This window comes from Haliaeetus albicilla, chromosome 21, assembly GCF_947461875.1.
Source record: "Haliaeetus albicilla chromosome 21, bHalAlb1.1, whole genome shotgun sequence".
NCBI lineage: Eukaryota > Metazoa > Chordata > Aves > Accipitriformes > Accipitridae > Haliaeetus > Haliaeetus albicilla.
The window spans coordinates 25689511-25708690 of record NC_091503.1 but is presented as its reverse complement, the minus strand read 5'-3'; the positions used below and the strand labels follow the sequence as shown (position 1 = coordinate 25708690).

Here is a 19180-nt window from a genome sequence, read left to right as displayed (position 1 = left end):
CAGCGGCTCTTCCGAGAACGCTGCCCACTGGCAAAGGCACTACAGGTGAAATTCTGCTTTGTGCTGACCTTTGAAATTCACTGTTGAGAAAGGGTAATATTTCTAGCACCCTAGTCGGTGATACCCACAGGGTCTTTTAGCAGAAAGAGAAACGGGTTGAAACAGTGTTGATTTAGGGATAAGTGTGGCACTCTTTACACATCACTAAAAATGACATTTGTGTCAAGAGGGTTGCGTAGTTTTGCTGACACTGTCTTTCAGGCCTACAGGTGAGATGCTGCCTGCTGTAGGAGACCTAAAGCTCTAGAAATCATGTCTCCCAGAGCTCCCACCGTACAGAAGGAAAACAGCTTCACTGTTCTGAGAGCGGCACAGCGTGTGTGTCCCACTGCCGCAAGCCAAGACTGTCAACCAGTGCAAAACAGATATTCCTCTTTTTACAGAACATTGAACTTGTGCTAAGGGAAGACTGTCTTGTGTGTATCACTGTAAGCAAGGCCTCTGGAGGAAGGGACCTTGAAAATGAATTCATGCCACCAATCTGACTCCTCCAAGGGTATGAGAGCTGAAATTATGTACAGCCCAATATCATCAGGTCTTTAGTAATTTATTAGTGTCTAAGCTCAATTACTTTAAGGGGTACATATTGTTATTGCTAAATATTTACTATTTAATTATTGATCACACTTATTACAGGATTGTTAACCACTCATTCCAGGAATACAAGAAGTCACAAAGTCAAGATACTGAAAACTCGTTTAAACACCTCATGCACATCAGTGCTTACTGAGAGGTGGCTAAATGAACAGTGGTTACAGATGATTTAGAAGGGAGGACATGGGGCTAGGCCCTTCATTCAGCACAGGAATCTCTAAACAGAATAAGAATACAGAGTCAAGGAAGACTGCTACCTAGGTAGATGTGTTACCTTTTATTTTAATTTAATTCAAGACAAACCCATTTAATTTATTCCCAGATGTAAGTACATACACCAAATCACTATGTGTGTTACTCTCTAGAAGTACTTCATTCTATGCCTTTTTTGTGATTTTAGCCCCTTTGCTATGTCACAAAATAGTGATTAAATAGTAGAACTACATAGTTGGGCAAATCGCCATTGGTATTTTGAAATGTTTGCAAACTTATATAAGCCCACTAAATTGACAGTAGGTAATCCCTACCTGCCACAGTCTTATTTACTCAGTTTTTCACCAGTCCCTGAGAATTATTTCTTAAGCCAGAGAACCTGTGGTGTAATTATGTATGGTCTTACATCACTGTGTGTCTCAAACCTGAAGTCAACCGTAAAATTAGCTTAAGACAATCTCTTTATTACCAAACTGAAAGAGCTGAAGGAAAGAGATGGCTGACAGAGCTCACATCTTTTGTTAGGCTGCAAGTTAAAGAACAAAGGCCATTTCACTGGGAGATTTTGCCAATACCATGTGCTGGGTCACTGAAGGTTACCCACTGGGTGATTCATGTTAACTGTTGGGCTACTCATATCGTCACATGTGATCAAAAGTGAAATCCTACTATATTTTCTGTATATGATGAAGCTTACTGTAGAGATCTACCCTCCTAACCTAAAACCAACCATAAATTCAACTAAAATAAGTGGAATATTTTAAAAGGAACAAGTCTAGAACTCCAAATTCTTTTTTTTTTTTTTTTTTTTGACAAAAGAATATATGATTGCATCAACAATACAATGCAAGGACAGGAAGAAGATCATCCCCTTACCAATAACTCTATACACTGAGATGAAGACCAGAGTCAACAGAATAAAAGCTGTATTCCAAGTCCAGATTTCTGGATTTACAGCTGAAATTCCCAGGAACATGAAGATAATAGTTTCTGCTCCACTGGCCATCATTTTCATGGTATATCTTACAGTTGTAGAAGATTGTTCAGATATGTTAGCCTTGACATATTTCTGACAGCAGATGCCACAGAAAGTTATCCTAGAAAAAAACAAGAGAAGCAATTGTTCAGAAGATACTCATTGTAACATTTAATAATATTTCCATCTGTCTGTCACATAGTGATAAAACCCCACCATTAATTCCTAAGAAAAAACACACTCAGGAACCATTGTGGAGTCAAAGCTAGGTAAAAAGCATATATCTCAAACATTCATCCTGAGGTCACCCCAAGAGGTCTGAAGACAGTATTTCATTAGATCCTAACAGACCTTAATTCTCTTCAGATTACTTTACCTCAAATACTGCCTTACATGCAAAATTTTAATTTTGTTTACATTATACGTCATCTTAAACTAATGATCTGTTTGCAGTAAGATTTTCAGATCTTGAATATACTCACTGTAGCATCTACAAACACAACAAGCAAAACTGAGAAGAAAAGTATCCCAGGAATCAATGGATACCAAAAGAAGAAAGACCACAGAGGTACTCAAGCCAAAAGAGGCAAGACAGGCAAAACTTAACAGCCCATTCAAGACAGTGAGAGCAGCAAACAATGGACATTCATATAATGCCTTAGAAAAATATTGTTTTAATTACAAAGTATAGGGAAAGTTGTCAATAAAAATGGACAACTGTAAGTTATTGAAGTATTATTAATCACAAAGAGGAAAGAGTCAAGTCTGTATTTTGCAAAGGAAGTTCTCATGTTGCAGAGCAGATACTGGAAAACTTGCATTCCTTTTCAAGGCTGAATGACAGTATTTGCAAACTATAATCTACTGCAGTGTGATGATAGTAATATTCAGCATAAGTTTCATGAGTGTAATTTTCTATAGCTGTCCTATATAATTTAGGTCTTTCTTTTCAGTGTTTTTAAAAACCATATTCCCTTCTCAGCCCCTTCACAGGCAGTAATAAAAAGAGACTTACGCAAGGATAGCGGAAAGAGAAAGCATCTCTGCTGTGAGGTAGGACAGGTAGGAAATGATAAACACAAATCCAGGTTCAATGATTCTCACGTGCTTGGTGAAACGACTGACCAATGACAGCAGGAAGGCAAAGAAAATGCCAACCAGTGTCCCACCCAGGCTCACCACAAAGAATGACACTGAAAAACAAAACCAAACACAGCTTAAAGAGTAGAAATACAATGGTTTGAACTAGTTCTCTTCTGTTGTACGGCCAGCAAATCAGAGAACATTTTGGAGGACACATCAAAAATTATTTCTAAAATGCAACAACATGGATGGCTTTTGAGCACGTGGTATGTGAATGCAGCATTCTCTAGAAAAAACAAGGTTACTTTCTGTTAAGCCTCAGCATTTTAGGCATATTCAAGACCCACTACATTTCTTTGAAAATTTTTTTCCCCACATTCTATAAACAAATGGTTTTCCAAAAGCATATTATAGAATATGCCAAAGTCACTGTTAAAACGTTGATTCATAAGATAATGTAGTATCATGTCATGCTTGGAATGGAAAATAGTAACTAAATTTTTAGGTAAATAACATTTCTTGATAGTCACTGGCAAACGTTATTTGATGGCAATCAGTGATAAGGAGTGAGAATGCCCATATGCAATCTCAACTTTCCTGGAATGCAGGAGCAGCATAGGCTGAAACTAAGGACATGTTATAAAATACAAAGAAAATATGTATAGCTGTCAAGTTTGGTGGTCTTAACAACTGAATTCTGCATCTGTTGAGTCTCCTCAGAAGAAAACAAATCTGATTAAGTTTCCCAAATATTCAGGAATATTCACTTATTTATTTTCTTAGGATGTTTGTCTATGCCACATATATGGACATATGAGTGACAAGGGAAAGGGCTGAAAAAGAACAGTTACTGATAGCATAATAAAAATAATATTTTGTTTAAAAGTCTGCATATGTACATCAATGATGTGATATGGAATTCAATTCTACGCACCTATTCCTTTGACACATTCAACCCCCGTCACATTCTCTGGACCTATTGTAACAAAAGATTCGAACACATTGTACAGCACCTGAAAAGAAAAGTAGACTAACTTAATATTGCTCCTGAATTAAGCCTATTAAAATAATCTCATTATGGGCCCCAACATTATGAATTCTGAAATTATGTATGATTGAGGGAAAGTCTGTGTGGAGGGAGAAGATTTTACAGATTTCTGAATTTCTCAAAATGGAAAAAATGCAGTGGAGCAAGAAGAAACAAAAATTTAAAAAAAACAACTTTCCATTTCAATATGATTTCTTCAGTATTATTTCTGTCTATAAGAAGCATTGTTACATCTAGATGTGTTTGTGTTTTCTAAAGCACTTCTTACTCTAAAAATGCAGATATTTGGCAGATCTATTTAATCACCTGTATAAGACACTTAAGATAATAGTAAGATACTGGATTGAAATATGTTGAACATACATAAAATAAGTTGAACATAAAAGAGAATAAACTATAATAATTGTTCTAAAGCTTTTAAAATAATTGACTAACAGTGATAGTGCTGAAAGTAAAGAATTCATCTTATCCATACCCCTGCCTAAGGTGGTTTGTATGAGCATCATTCTTGACACATGCCTGTCTCATCTATTGTTAATTCCTCCAGTGATGGAGGAGAACTTCACTAGGGCTTTCTCAGCTTTCCCTGTTGCAGCTAAGCTTAACTCTTATCATATTTACCCCAGTCATGGCACAGAGGTTATTTTGTTCTGTAACAGTAGTCTTTCACACATTTACTTTTAAAGAATGCTACATCATCCACTTTCTTCTGTCCGCCAGTCTTTCCTTTTTCAAGGTAAGAACTGCAGTCGTTTCAAACTTTCTTACTCTTGATCATGCTTACTCTTCTCTTCTGGATTTTCTTCAACAATCAAACTTCCTTTTATTCGTAGAGTGAGTGTTTGTGTTCATTTCACAGTAACAAAAACTCCTTTCCTTCTGAGAGCCAGTGATGTTGATACTTGAGTTCATCAAGGGTTTATTTTAATATTTGTTTCCAGTAATACCCCAAAAGTACTGATGAGACTGATATCTAAAGGCAGTTAGGTTTCTCTGGAGGCCCTAAATGGCACTTTCAAACTCCTGTGAACAGTTAGGCTGCTGCCAGTGACCTTGCAGTGCCTTGCTGCCTTGGTTGCAAAAAATTAAGTCACTGAGCCTGGTGGACACGTCTTACCCTCCTTTGGAGATATGCAGGAGCAGGAATAGGAGATGATCCAAGAAGCAAATTGAAGCTCTACAGCTACTCAGTTGCACAGCATCTTTCTGCCATAGGACTTCCTGATCCCTGCCCACTAGCACTGTACTACAAAACTATTGACTACTTTATTCTGAGAAAAATTTTGTGTGAAAAGAAAGGCTGTTTCAATCAAAATAAAAACATCAGTAGAAATTTGGGATTGTTTTAAGTCTATTGAAGTCTATTAAGTTTTCCTTTTCTTTCTAAATGAAAAACAAACAAACCCAAAACCAAAAAAACCAAACCAACCAGAAATTAACGTTACCAAAAAAACCCAACCCAACCCAAACTTTCTAAAATGTCCCACTATTTTTCCCAAATTGGCTCTTTGTTATATATCTGTTTGACAAACATCTGATTGAAGTAAAAGAGAGGGAACAGGCATAAGCACTTTGGTGAGTATTCTCTCTCTCACTGTCTATATATCTGAGGTATGCATATAAATTATGGGCATAATGGAAACATGCAGAAAAGAGTATCTGCATTAAAAAACAACAGCAAAGAAAGGCTTAAAATCCCTGGAACTAATTTTGGTAAGTCATGAAAGCCCTACTTCAACAGCAAAGGCAGATAAAACATACACACCTGAAACTTAATTTTAAATGTTTTTATGCTCATCCAACCCAGGACTGTATATTTTTATGTGACTTACAGGCTCCAAATAGCTTTCAGGCTCAAACATTTAATCTTTGCAATACAGTGTTTGTAAGCAAGACAGAGAGAACACCATGAGCTATGCTACGCTAGCCCATGAGTAGATAAACACAGATGACACAGTATTTCATTTAAGGGGAAAACACACGTCAGAAGAAACCCTCTAGAGTTTGGGTGAGTTTGGGATATATAATTTACCTACCACAGTTACAGCATCATTCAGAAGTGATTCTCCAAAAACGATGATGAATAGAACTTCATTGACATGGACTTCTTCAAACACTGCCAGAACAGCTACAGGATCTACAGCGGCAATTAAGCTGCCAAACAAGAGGAAGTCCAGCAGTCCAGAATTCAGGTGGCCTTCAAAAACAAAGCAAACAAAGTATAAGCGGAGTCAGCTCTCTATTATCTAGAGTAATGACAGAGTGTGATATTACAGATAATGCAAAATCCTTGAAAATACGGATCCTAAGGCATCAACTGGAAAGCATGGCACAGAAACTACCTACCAAGTTCTGCATTGTGTCACCTTGTATCCTACAAGGTTTGTTGGATCCAGCATTGGCCCATGAGGATCAAAGTTGATTCTGGGTACGGTATAGTCCTCATGGTTCTTAAGGCAAGTCACCTGAGATAAGTATTTCCAGATCTAAACTGGCTTTGTATTTGTGTGTGGTATGGTTTATCAAACTTGTGTATATTATCTCATGATAACTGAGAACTGTCAAGATAGTAAGAGAAATATACCAGTACTCCTGAAGTAAGCGTTCCAAAAAACTTTAGGTCACAGGCCAAATTGGACTCTTGGTCGCTAAGAACTGCTACAGTGGGGCTTAACTGCCCTCAGTGCAGTTAAACACCACTTGTGGCCACCTTATTCAAGTAGACATTCATTGATAGGTGCAGTTAAGCCACTTGTTCCCAAATTATGATTCATGAGGCCACTGTTAAATTGTCCGCAAGCAGACCGTAAAAACAGGTGAAGGACTAAAATGTACCTCAACATGTTTGCGTTGTAGCGCCTTAGGAATTTTGGCAATGATTTCAAAAGTTTTGGAACTACAAAACTCTGGTGACAAAGTAACCCAGTATTTATTTTTTTTTTTAATCTTTTTTTAGTTATTAAGGTCATTCTGTTCAGTTATGCAAACAGGCTGAGACAAGCATCACTGTAATTTTAAAAGTAACAGAAAAGGGAGAGCCACAAAGATGGCTGTGCTCAGCTTCCTAAATATCTTGCAAAATTTACCCTCTTCATGCAATCAAGAGTGGTATCCCAGTCATTTTTTCTGGGGAACAGGTTTTTGAAAGGGTAGAGAACAGGAAAATTCCCTTCATGTTCATCAATGGATGGAGGAGGAAGCAAAGTTCATTAAGAGGTGATGAAACCCCAAATTATAGGAGGAAGAGCAAAGAAGGAATATGTTGAGAGTTCATTCATTAGAACACAGTGCAGAGGCCCATGCCCAAAATTAACAGACAGTTGTATCAGGCATTATTGCCTTATATACCTCCCTCAGGTGAGGGAGAAATCCATCTGATTAAATGATTTGGAAATGATGAGTCAGACAATGACAGTCAGTAGCCGTAGTCAAAGGATCAATATTGCCTGTAAGGTATTTCCAGAGCAACGTGGCCACTCCTCTAGCAAGAACTCTTACGAGACAATTTTTCAAATCCAGAATGTTTAGTGCTTGAAGGGTAATTGAAACAGAAGCTAGATTCCAAATAGTGTTGATACAAAATGGCATGGGCGTATTTACTCAAGAGAAGGACACTTACATGGGCAGCCAGAGACAGGAGTAGACAACAACCTATTGGGGTGGTGACAATGGCCAATAACCTGGGGGAGCTGCAGAAGTACATAGTCTCTTAGGTGCTGTCTGCCAATCAGAGCTTCTACAATGTTTTCCATATATTTTATAGGGACCTTGGTAAGGCCCTGTAAACAGAAATTCATAGTTTGCACAGACATAGAACTACTTTGTATTTTCAAAAAGCGAAATAGTCTTGTTCACTCTTGGACATATTGGGCTGTGAATGAGGACTGAATCTATCCATTTCAGTGCGAGAGAGGGCTTGAAACAGTGAACTAAAGTCTGTGCCAAAAATTCTGAGAACAGCCTTGAACCTGAATCTAAGTAATGGTTCCATCAAATGTTGTTCTTCTCTGCCATGCTTAAGGAAGGAACAAGCCCAATGACAATAACTATCAGATATCAGGGTACAATAGAAAGTAAGCTTTTAAAATAAATAGGCTCACTGAGATTGCTTATCTTTTTTTATATGTTACCAATTATAATCATTGGTACATTCTTTGAAGACTTGCAAAGCTAGTGAGCAAATATTTATGGAAAGGTTAGGACACATCTTTAATTCCTACAAAGCAGTTTCAAGAGGCTGGGGGTTTCTAAATCAGACTTTTATTTAGACTAATAATGCAAGTTATTTCCAAGTGATACATGACCATCACTTCCTCCAGCTCACCAGAGTCTGGACTGACTACCTGCCAGCAGTGACACCTGAGCAAGGTAAGTTCGCTGGGCTCAGTTTAAGACTTCTTCACATACTCAGCATGTCACTATAACCTAGATTGTACAGGAAAAATTCTTCTAAGCATTAGTCACAACCACGATTATTCCACAGAGAAGTGCTGCATCTGTTAGTTCTCCAGCAGACGATGAAGAGCTAGGTGCAATCAGTCAGAAAGATTTAGGATTAGAAACTTCTTCCTATTCTGTGCAAGCAGACTGGTACGGCTGTTGGTTAATAGTTAAGGTGCTGATCTTTTAATTTCACTTCTAAAGAAGGATTTCTTTGTTATCATCACCTTCCCTCTTCTTCTTTTGCAATTATAATATCTATAAGGATACTGAATGCAAATAAAGAGCTGCTTTTGTATTTATTTATGTAGGAAATCTATATAATCCAGTTTGGGTTATGCACTCTCATATTGATGGACAGTACTTAAGGCCCATTCAATGGTAAAGTTGGAAGTAACTTGGTTTTAGTTCATCTTAGTCTATAGGATACACATTCCTACATTTTTAATGATATAATGATATTACTTTTAGCATTATTCACTCCAATTGTAGAAAAAGTGGGGTAGAAACAAAAATATGTCATAGAACTTCAATCAGAGGCTGCTATGAACTCTTCTAGAAATTGGAGTAACTCAGCATTCTCCTATCTTCAGCGAGTAAGTAACAATAGCAAGGCTTTTCACAAAGCGTGGTGCTCGGATCTTGCTGGCATCTTGGAGGTCAACACAATGTATTTAGTGGATTAGTAAGTATGTGTCATGTAGATATTTTAAAGTCCTACTTAGCTTTGCTGGAGAATGACATAGTTTGAATCAGGGACAGGCGTCTCTGGCCTTTTCCACAGCTGAAATTAGAACTCCAGGAGGTTATAATATGTCTTGGTAGTAAAGACAGGTCCCCACAGTATACCAATTAACGCCCATTCTAAACATTTAAATTCACCAGCCATGTCAGTTTATTGTTTGCCGTTGTTAACATCCCTATTTTTAGCTTGTAGAACTTCAGCTGTGACCTGTGGCAGGGGCCGATTTTCCTGTTTAACTGTAAGCTCAGAGTTCTAGTATATACTGTCACTGAAAGATTTGCATAATGATGAAGCAGACAGAACATGCAGCCATCAAATCCAGCTTTTACAGTTAGTTGAGAACTGTTTATGGATTGAGAGGAGAGAAAGAGATAAATGGATTTTTCACTTAAAATAAAATTTTGGGAGGAAAACACTTGACTTTTCCATTTCACATGTCATAAAGAGGTCAATGCTTTTCCTTTAATGAATTTTATCAACATATTTTTAAAAGTAATGATCATTCATTATATTTCCCAGAACAGGTGTTAATAAAATATAATTGGTCATATTTTTAAGTTGTTCCAAGCAGCTTGGTTATTTAAAGAAAGAAATCCTTGTCCAATCTGTTGCAATAGCAATATCCCTTTGTCATCTTTTTTGTTCCTGAAGACCTATGTTTAACTATAAATGTGAAATTGTGGATGCAATATATTGTGCCTACAGGCTGAAAGCACACAAAACATCTTACCCACCTACAGAAGTCAATAGTGCCTGCATCTGAGCTGTCACCTTTGTATCTTCTAAAGAAAAATTGTTACTTATAAAATGTAAGTTATAGTAAGGTAAATATCTGAAATGTAAGCTAAATCTATCATATATGTCTATATTAGAACCATCTGTAGTTACGTAATTTGAGTATCATGAACAAGTCTGTAGCCTAGTTCTTCCAGACTGGGATTCTCCAATAAGGACAACACAGGTTTCCCTTCGAATGGATGGAACAGATATGCCACTCTTATGCTCAGTTTCAAAGAACCCAGCCTCAAATTCTCCTACTTCCCCATGCTGGATAAAGGGAGCCATTTTTGAGGCTGGAAGACTCTAGCATGTTAAGTTCTGTAATAATCAGCTGATAGTTTAATTCTTCATCACAAAAATGTTCTCTGCAACATCTGCAACTTCTGCCATTTGAGGCACTCGTTTTATCTGGGCTGAAAAGGAAGGCTGCAGTAAATTGCTCTGAGCCAATTGTGTACCACTGTGGTTGGAGATCAGCCCCATGACTAGCTGTTGAGCCTTTTGTACACCACCACGTACCCCTCGCAGTCTTGGAACTACTCGCTCAGTCCCGAATTTCAGCACTGGGTGCCAAGAACCGATGGGCAGCCTGCACAGGCGCAGCAGCAGCAGCACGCTGTGTCTGTACTGCTCTCAGCAGCACTCAGATGTGCCCTGTAAGTACTTTCTAGAACTCATTAACCTAAGAGAATTTTGTCCTAGAAGGCCTCTTGAGCTTCTTCAGTAAAGAGACTAAAAAAGCATAGATAGGGTGCCTGTTTCAAAACACATGCAATCCACACACAATGTGAATTACTGTTCTTCAGGTGGCAGTACATGGCTGATGTGCATGCCACACTTGCTGAGGAGATTAAGAATTGCTGTTCTGTGCCTCTTCTAGCAGCCTCATGCCCTTATATTGTAGTATAATTAAGACAGAGTGTGCTACTTGGCTCTGTAGGTCTTCAGTTACAATTTCCAGCCTCAGAAGACAAAAAGGGAGATGTGTCATCCATACATACCCACTCAGCAACCACTGCTTACTTAATATTAAAACTGACTGAAGGAAGACAGTTCCGTTTCACGGTAACTTTGAAGGTTTCTATCACAGCAGAAAGAAACAAGCCCTTCAGAGTGTATTTGTGTCCAGATGTCCATTAGCAGCATGAATCCTGAGCTTTATCCCCAGAGTGTACGCACAAATTTAGAGCAGGGAAATAGGAGAGACACAGGTTCAAGTCCCTTTTGTGCTTGCTTCAGAGAAGATTTCTCAGATCATTCTTAAATTTGGCCAAAATACTGCAAATTGCTCCCATTAAAATTGGATCTTTCTGCTGAAAAGAGTTGTTACGTTGTAAAGTATCATCCATCTAACAGCTGGTGTACAGCAGCATTCACAACTGTTCCTTCACAGATCAAACTTACCCATTATTCCTGTCCGATAGACGCCATAGAGAGATAAACCGGTTGTGGCAGCATTCCAGACTGTCCCAATGACAGCATACAGCAGGATGGAGCCAAGATTTCCAAAGAACAATCTATTTGGCATAAAATATCCAGCATCCAAAACAATGGGGGGCAGCAGATAGAAGAAAAATACGGTTGGTGTAAGGGCGAAGGAGGCAATGTGATCTGCTGCCCATACGATGCCACCAAGGAAGAGACCAAGAACGATCAGCAGAGCGCTCTCTGGAACCACCCGAGTGACTTTGTGGGACAAGTGGAAAACTGCAAGAAAAGAGTAAAACAGTTTGTTAGAATTGGAATGGAGAAACAATTTGAGCAACAACTGTTGTTAGCTGGCAATTTTGACTTCCCACAAACTTCCTGCTTTCATTGTTATTGGACCCAAAAGCATGCATGGAGTGCATGGGATACAGACACTGTCAGAACATTAGCCACTTACAAAATACAATAAAATGGTTGATTTTCAGATTTGATCCAGCATATTTCAATTTATATGAAACCAATATTCCATGACATTTATTTCCTTTATTGGATTTTCTTCTCCGTAAAAGATCTGTTTAGGGAAAGGTGGCATTCTGTGCAAAGCAGTAAGTGCAAGACTGAAAAGAAATGGTAGAAGTGCTGGAAATATATGGCTTTATGGTTTATTTCTGTATCTAAAAATACACATTTGACCTCCCAACATTTGTCTTTAAAAATGATCAGTGTACTAGCAGGTTTATTGGAGGATGGGAGAAGAATGCTGAAAGAAGAACTAATTTCAAGACAACTCTTTTTAAATTTGTGAAGACTATTACGTGACAATGTAGCCTGCAGCAGGAGCAGAACGGAGCTGGTATCATGGGAGATCCTTTTTGGGCCTTTTCCTCAAAATCTCCCTAGTAAGGATTTCAGTTAATTCAGAGACTTTCTGGAGAAATGGGGGCTTTAGTGGTGCCTTCTTCATATACAGATACATTTGTGGGAAATGGTTCTGCAACAGGCTACTTTCTTTTGTATAAACAGTGTCATAAAATCTGTATCTTACAGTAGTATGTCAAATCTATTAATAAAGATGAATAGTATATGGTATGTATTATAGAAAAAAATGTAATGGTATGGTGTGGTAAGACTAGCAAACTAGCCAATAATTAGAGGGAGAGAAAATTACAGTGCAATGAGTGAATCTGAAGAGACAGAAAGATGGCGAAACCAAGACAGAAAAAAGAGACTGTTCAAGATGACAGAAACACAAGTAAGACTGCAAAAATATGTGGCAACATAATTTATAGTGCACTTGTTAGGTATCAGATAAAAGAAGAAAAAAGCAGAGAGAAAAACAGAGAGAAGTCAAGTCTACAAAGAAAAATGGAACATGAAAATGGAGGAGGTGACAAAGGTGTTTGATAATAAGGAAGCACAGGTGTGCTAAGTGACTTCCTTGGGATTTCTGTGAGCTTTTCCTTCAGTTTATCTTAAATATTGATGTGTCCCAGATGGTCTGAACCCTGGCACTTTGTGATGCTGACCCAATAAATGGGATTTTACTTATATAGCTTTGTGTTGAAAATGTGAGTTTCACCTTAGGAAGACAATTCCACTAAAAGCCACCAAGTTTCTCCTGGTTTGAGCATCAGCCTAGAACTGTGTTGGAGCTTTTACAATGCTAAGGCAAATTAGCTCAAAACTGGTTTGGACAAGAAGCCATCATTAAGAATTCCAGCCTTTCAAGGTATAGTGGAAGAATCTTTCCCATGACTATGCAGAGATCTTAGACCAGGTTACTTTACTGAAAGACCATTGTTTTTCCTCCCAGCCAAGTATTTGTCCTAGTCAAACATTTACTAGTTACCTTTTAGAGTGTTTTAAGGGCCCCATTCCTGACCCGTCTGTCTTAGTCTTGGCTGCATCTACACAGGCAATGTTAGAAGCATCACCCATCATTATAGTAGCCCCGCCATGAGATGGTTCCTACTAGTTGTATAACCTCCACAGCCTCATCAGAATAGGAGATACAAAAGGAAAGATGATAACAGCCTGCCTATACCAACAATGAGCATGAATGTAGATGTTCCTAAGTGTTTGTAGACAAGACTTGAAAACTAAGCCATGTTAGAACATAGTTTCAGGGTGGGATTAATACAACAGCGATCCCGTGAAAACAAACTGCATTCAGTGAAGTTGGCTAAACCATGCCAGTTTCCTGTATCATCTGTGCCATGTAATCAATAGCTGAGCAACACTTGACAGAAACAAACACTGTGGTTTCTCCCAGTTAGTTTCCTCTCTTTATAATAAAATCCCTTGGGCTTGCACTGAAAAAAAAAAAAGAAAAAAAAAAAAGAAATTAAATTAAGAAAAACAAACTAGCTACTATTCCATGTATATAAATTGTAGCATTTAACTTCTCAAAAGTCCTTCCTACTGGTCATTCTTGATTCCTTGAATTTCCAGGCAGTGAATTATCAACTAATTTATCACCTCACAGAGTAGGGATTATCTCCTTATCCCTGAAAATGAATGTTGCTGAGCTAGTCTTACTAACCCAAGTCTGTTTTTCCTACTCCTATGTTTGCAGATAAGCCATGACTACAAGAAGTTAAAAATTTAAAATAAACCTGTGAAGACTCTTCAGAACTAGACATTTGGAAAAAAAACAATGTCCAGCTAAAAATTCATGTTTTGTAGAATTCTCACCTTTACAACCAAAACCAGTTTCCCCCAGTGAGTGCTGGGAAGCCAACCTGATTTTGGTTATAACACTGTCTCATCCTATAAGTCCAATGTTCCCAGTGAATCAGCTACATCCTATCTGCCTGTGTTCCCTTTAACTCTAATCGACTGGTTATCTGTACCAGATTTTAATACTATCAGCAATAAATTCTTCTACTCTGTTAGTTTAGGAATGCAGGCTGTGGACAGGAAAGTTATTTCATGAAATGGGGCTCTGGAGAAGTTTCTTCTCTTTTTTGCATTTGGCCCCAGCAAAATCTGAACAGTAGACCTTACGTGTTTTAAGGTAACTGCCGAGCTAACTCTGCAGGCAGATAGTATGCAATATGATTAGCAGAATCCTGGTGTCTACAAATATAGAAATATGTACAAGGAAAATACCACAACTGATGAAATTCAATGAAATAGCTTTAGACTAAGATGCAATTGGAACATAGACCGATGTTTGAGTTGATATTTGCACTTACAGTGATTATTTTTTTTTCTGGCTATGTGTATAAAATGTATTCAATCAAGATTGTGAATTATGAGTAGTTATTACATTTATAGAAATTGATAGAGATAGATTGATTCCAAATTCACTCCTTAATTTTTTTTTTAACAATTCATTATCCTGAAGTTATGTCCCTAATTAATACACTATGAGTGTGTTACAAACTGACATAATGACAGTACATTCATTTCATAAAGTTTGCCTTTACTTGCTTAGCAGAGATCCAGGAATAGTCCCACAAAATGAATTATGTCCCCATGACAAAGCAGAAGAATGGGAAGCTTTAATTACATCTAAATGTCTAGCATGTCAGCATTTCATCTGACAGAGGAGTAAAATACAATCCAGCAATAATGGACAAGGAGTTTAGTTTGATTCTGTTGTGAAAGAAATTACAAATATCAGGAAGGAGAGCATGCAGTGCTGCTCAGAGCAATTACTCTGTGAGGGACCCAGAGATGAAATTGAGTCTATTTTCACTGCTGTTAATAATGAAAAGCATACAGATATATTTTAATGAGGAGAGGGAAAGAGCAAAGAAAGAAAAATTGTAGACAGACCATGGCATAAAAGAAAAAACAGTGCACAGGGCAATCTCGTGATCTATAAATTTTAACATTTATCATTTAGAATTCATTTATGTAAGTCTAGACACAGTATTAGTGAAAAAGTTAAACATGTGCCTTCTATCCAGTACATGTAAAACCTTGCTTGAAAGTGGGCTGGGCTGGCTAGTGGGTAAACTATGTTTAAATTCAAGCTGAGCACTGCTGAATTAGAAGCATTCTACAAAGTTAAGAAATAATTACATAGTATAAACTTCCTGTGAATTTTTTCTCTGACACTTCCTTTGAGATCCAAGAAAACGGACTGTGACATTTAACATATCTGATGAGAAAGACAAAATAAATTAGCAATCTATGATTTGATGGCTGGAACCAGTTTCCTTTGACTCAAAGAAAGAAATACACTTGAAGAAGCAAGTTATTTTTTATCACCTTTTAAAAACACAGTAACTTAGATTAAATCCTTCAGTGGAGTTTACAGCATTTGGTGAACTACCTGATGCTTTCTAAGGCCATCTAAGACTGCTTTGCAAGAAGTGATTCAACAGAATAACCTTCTTCCCATTCACTAAATGAAATGAAGACAGAAAGGACTGGTTAAAGAGCAAGAATAATAAATAATAGAATAATAAAGAAGAGATAATGTACAATTCATGCTGAAGTCACTTAAATTTGTAGACACACACACAAAAGTTTTCTGAAATAGGGTTTTCCCATATTTCTTTCCAAATTGTCTCTAATGGCACCTGTTTTCAACGAATACTGATTTTTGTTTATCAAGCAAAACACTTAAATGACTTAGTTCTTCTAGAATTCTGTGCTTTGTTTCCAGCTGAAATGAACAATTCGAGACAGATTTGCCACCTTTTGAAAATACAGAGCTGCAAAAAAAAAAATCTGAAACTACCTATTTAATATACTGTTAAATTTCAGGATTTATATGGTCATTTCAGTGCAATCCCAAGTGACTAATGACACTTCCATTAACTTTGTTAGTGTAAAATCAAGGCCCTGAAAACACTGAAATAATTTGTTCAGCTAATATCACTGTCCCAGACAATCACAAAACCTACTGCATGTGCACAGTATGCAACAGGTCATCCAGAAAAATCAAGAGCTGACTTATAATAATGCTAGTAATTCTCTGCTGAAGTTTCTTTTCCATGTATCTTTAGATAAAATCCAAGGAATCAGAAAATAATTTAGATTATTAAGATTTTCAACCTCTTTTTTCAGAATTATCATTTCCATAGTTCCCATGAAATTCATATCCCAAAAGATATGAATTTGCAAAGATTTTTCAACTCCTCCTCCTACTGCTAGTGACAGGTGTGGGGTCTACTGTATGCATTTTTGCTAGTGGGTCAAAGATGCACTGATAGTATGCTATTACTCTAGTTTTCAGTTTTGACTTCTTATTTTCACCTATAAGGATGAAGTTATATTAAATTGAGTCATAAGTGCTTCTAATTTGAGATCCAATACTTGATTCTCTGTAACTGGCGAGAACCCTTGCCATTGACCAAAGTGAGAGCAACATGCTGCAAACTTTGCTTCATGATTCTTTACATTTACTTTACAGCAATGCAAATAACAGTATCTCCAAGGCAGTATATAATCCAGTTCCTGTAATGGCACAACACAGAAGCTGCTTAAGAGAAGGCATGAATAAATTCCACAAAAGAATATTCTGCCCAAAGGGAAATCTTTCTTCTAAACATCTTCCAGCAGTTGGACTCTGACTGGCAAGCACAAAATTTTCATTTCTTACCTACCTGTTCATGTTCTCCTTAGTGTTATAGAGGGGGAATTCTATTTAAAAACTGTTTGGTTCTACCCTTTCTGCATTTTTTTTTAGCTGTGTCTCCTGCAGATATATGTTATTACTTTAAAAAAAATTATAAATATGAAATATATTCCAATAGCACACACAGAAAAATCTGCTTTACCTTGCCTGTATAACAGCTCAAAGTATAATCAAATACCAGTTTGTGAACTAAATTGATCAAGTGTAGCTGGGCAATAATGCAGTCCAAAAGCCTCTGTTAAGTCCCAATCGATTCCTATTATGTTGGTCTGCCTGACTAGGGAATGGCCACACTGTCTCAAATATAATACGGAGCATACATTTTCAAGAAGGGATCATTTTGCTTCCACCATCCCTGAAAAGCATGCATCCCTGGCTGCTCTCTTGCTCCATATCTCCATGCATTAGCTGCAGCCAGTTAGTGGATCACAGCTCACACCAACGGTGCGTTTGTCACACCAGGAGAGCAGCAGCAGTGCTGCAGAAATGCGTGATACGGCCTGCGCAAGCCCCTGGACAGAAATTGCAGCATTCATGGTGTAGGAACCCTGTGTAGATGCTGGGGCAGAGAGAACTCTGTATTTTCTGCCTTTTTTTTCCCCTGTTTTTTATCTGCAAACTCCTTTAAAAGTTTATTTTAGATTCTTAGTGTTTGACAATTTTTCTCATTAAGCTGTATATGTAGGAGATGCAGATACCCTGACCTCCCCAACACCTAAAAAGAAGCTGAACAATCACTGGTTTAAAATCACTTCTAACTCTTGGTTCACTAACAGTCTCATATAATCCCTGATCTTTATTGGCTGCCAGTAGCATTCACTGTGGTCCCCTTATGATGCTGAGGGCAATGTACAGCAGTTTTATTCTGCACATCACCTAGCCTCGACTAATAGTGAATGTTTCTTAAACAACGGACAGTACAAACCCCTTAGGAAACTTTGCTGTTGCAATTATTTAGAAAATTACTTAACAATAATGACCATTAGTGTTTCTCTTTTTTCTTTCTTTCTTTTTTCTTTTTTTTTTTAAGGAAGGGTAGCTCTCTTCCAGTCTTCAGTCACCTTCTGCTTCATGGGCAACTTTCTTTATACTTCTACAGCTTTAATCTCAAATTTCTCCAGAGGTTTTGCTACTTGTCCTTAAGTATTTGGTGTTAATTCCTATGTGATATATTTCTTCAAGAGCACGCTCTTCTGATATGTCCACTCTCTACTTATTCCACTCTTCTACTAAGAGAAGCTTTTTGATACAATTTCCTGCATAATGAAGTTTCCTGTATTTATATTTCTCTTATCTTTTGTTATGGCTCCCTTTACTTCTCAACAGTCCTGCCCACCTACTACTTCTCTAATAAACTTCCTGCACTTGCTATACTTGATTTCTTTATACTCGTATGTCTTTCATTTTTGGCTCTACCCTTGTAACTCTTATTATTTTCATATGACGTGCCAGTTTTGCATCCCTGTGCATTGACCTCAGTTGTACTGGATCTTGTTTTTTAAGATCTCCTTCATGACTTGACTACGTAAGTTTTCTACCCTTGCCACGTTACCAAACACAGCATTTCTTGCCTGCATAGCTGTAGGCATACCTTCCAACTAATTACAGTTGCTTAAGTAGCCTGCACAGAGGATCTAGGAATATTAATTGTGACTGTAAGAACTAGAAGAGCTATTTGGTTGTGTAGCCAGGCCCTCCGTTATCCCACCACCACATTTAATGATCCTCATCTCAGAGGATCTTTGCTCCAGCTAAGCCTATGTGAAGGCACACCAGCAGCCCTCGTCACACAGTTAGAGACTTCATTCTGATTTCTAGCCTAAACTTCTTCACAGCTATTTCATATCCATTTTCCTTTGGGACAGTGATACCAATTTTCTTAAAGAGTTCTTTTTCCCTAATGTTAAATCCTCCATTTCCTATTCTATAAGCACAGAGAGAAACATCTTCTCTTTTTGTTGCTTGTCTTTGGTTTGTTAACCTAAACCACTTATCTTCAGTCTTCACTTCAGCTCTCTCTGTCTGTTTCAATCTGAGTTCACCTTTGTGGACTCAGAGTCACCAGAAATACAGACTGTTCTGCATGAGTCACAGCAGAAGCAGGTCCAACAGCATTAATAATTTCCTATCACAATCTATAGTTCAGCTACATCCTGGATTCATTATCACACTGGTGACTCACAGCCATCCTGTATTCGCTTCATACAGATGTGTACC

General features: G+C 37.6%; 1 protein-coding gene across 3 annotated transcripts in view; it reads right to left on the bottom strand.

Annotated features, from left to right (window-relative positions):
* The window catches only part of SLC9A3 (solute carrier family 9 member A3), a 55840-nt gene that overhangs the window by 17454 nt on the left and 19206 nt on the right, over nt 1-19180 (bottom strand). For all 3 annotated transcript variants that reach the window (XM_069809285.1, XM_069809284.1, XM_069809286.1), the window contains exons 2-6: nt 11344-11646; nt 6011-6171; nt 3861-3939; nt 2859-3036; nt 1744-1964 (exon numbers count right to left, since the gene is read on the bottom strand). In XM_069809285.1, the coding sequence (XP_069665386.1) occupies nt 1744-1964; nt 2859-3036; nt 3861-3939; nt 6011-6171; nt 11344-11646 (942 nt within the window). The remainder of the gene's footprint in view (nt 1-1743; nt 1965-2858; nt 3037-3860; nt 3940-6010; nt 6172-11343; nt 11647-19180) is intronic.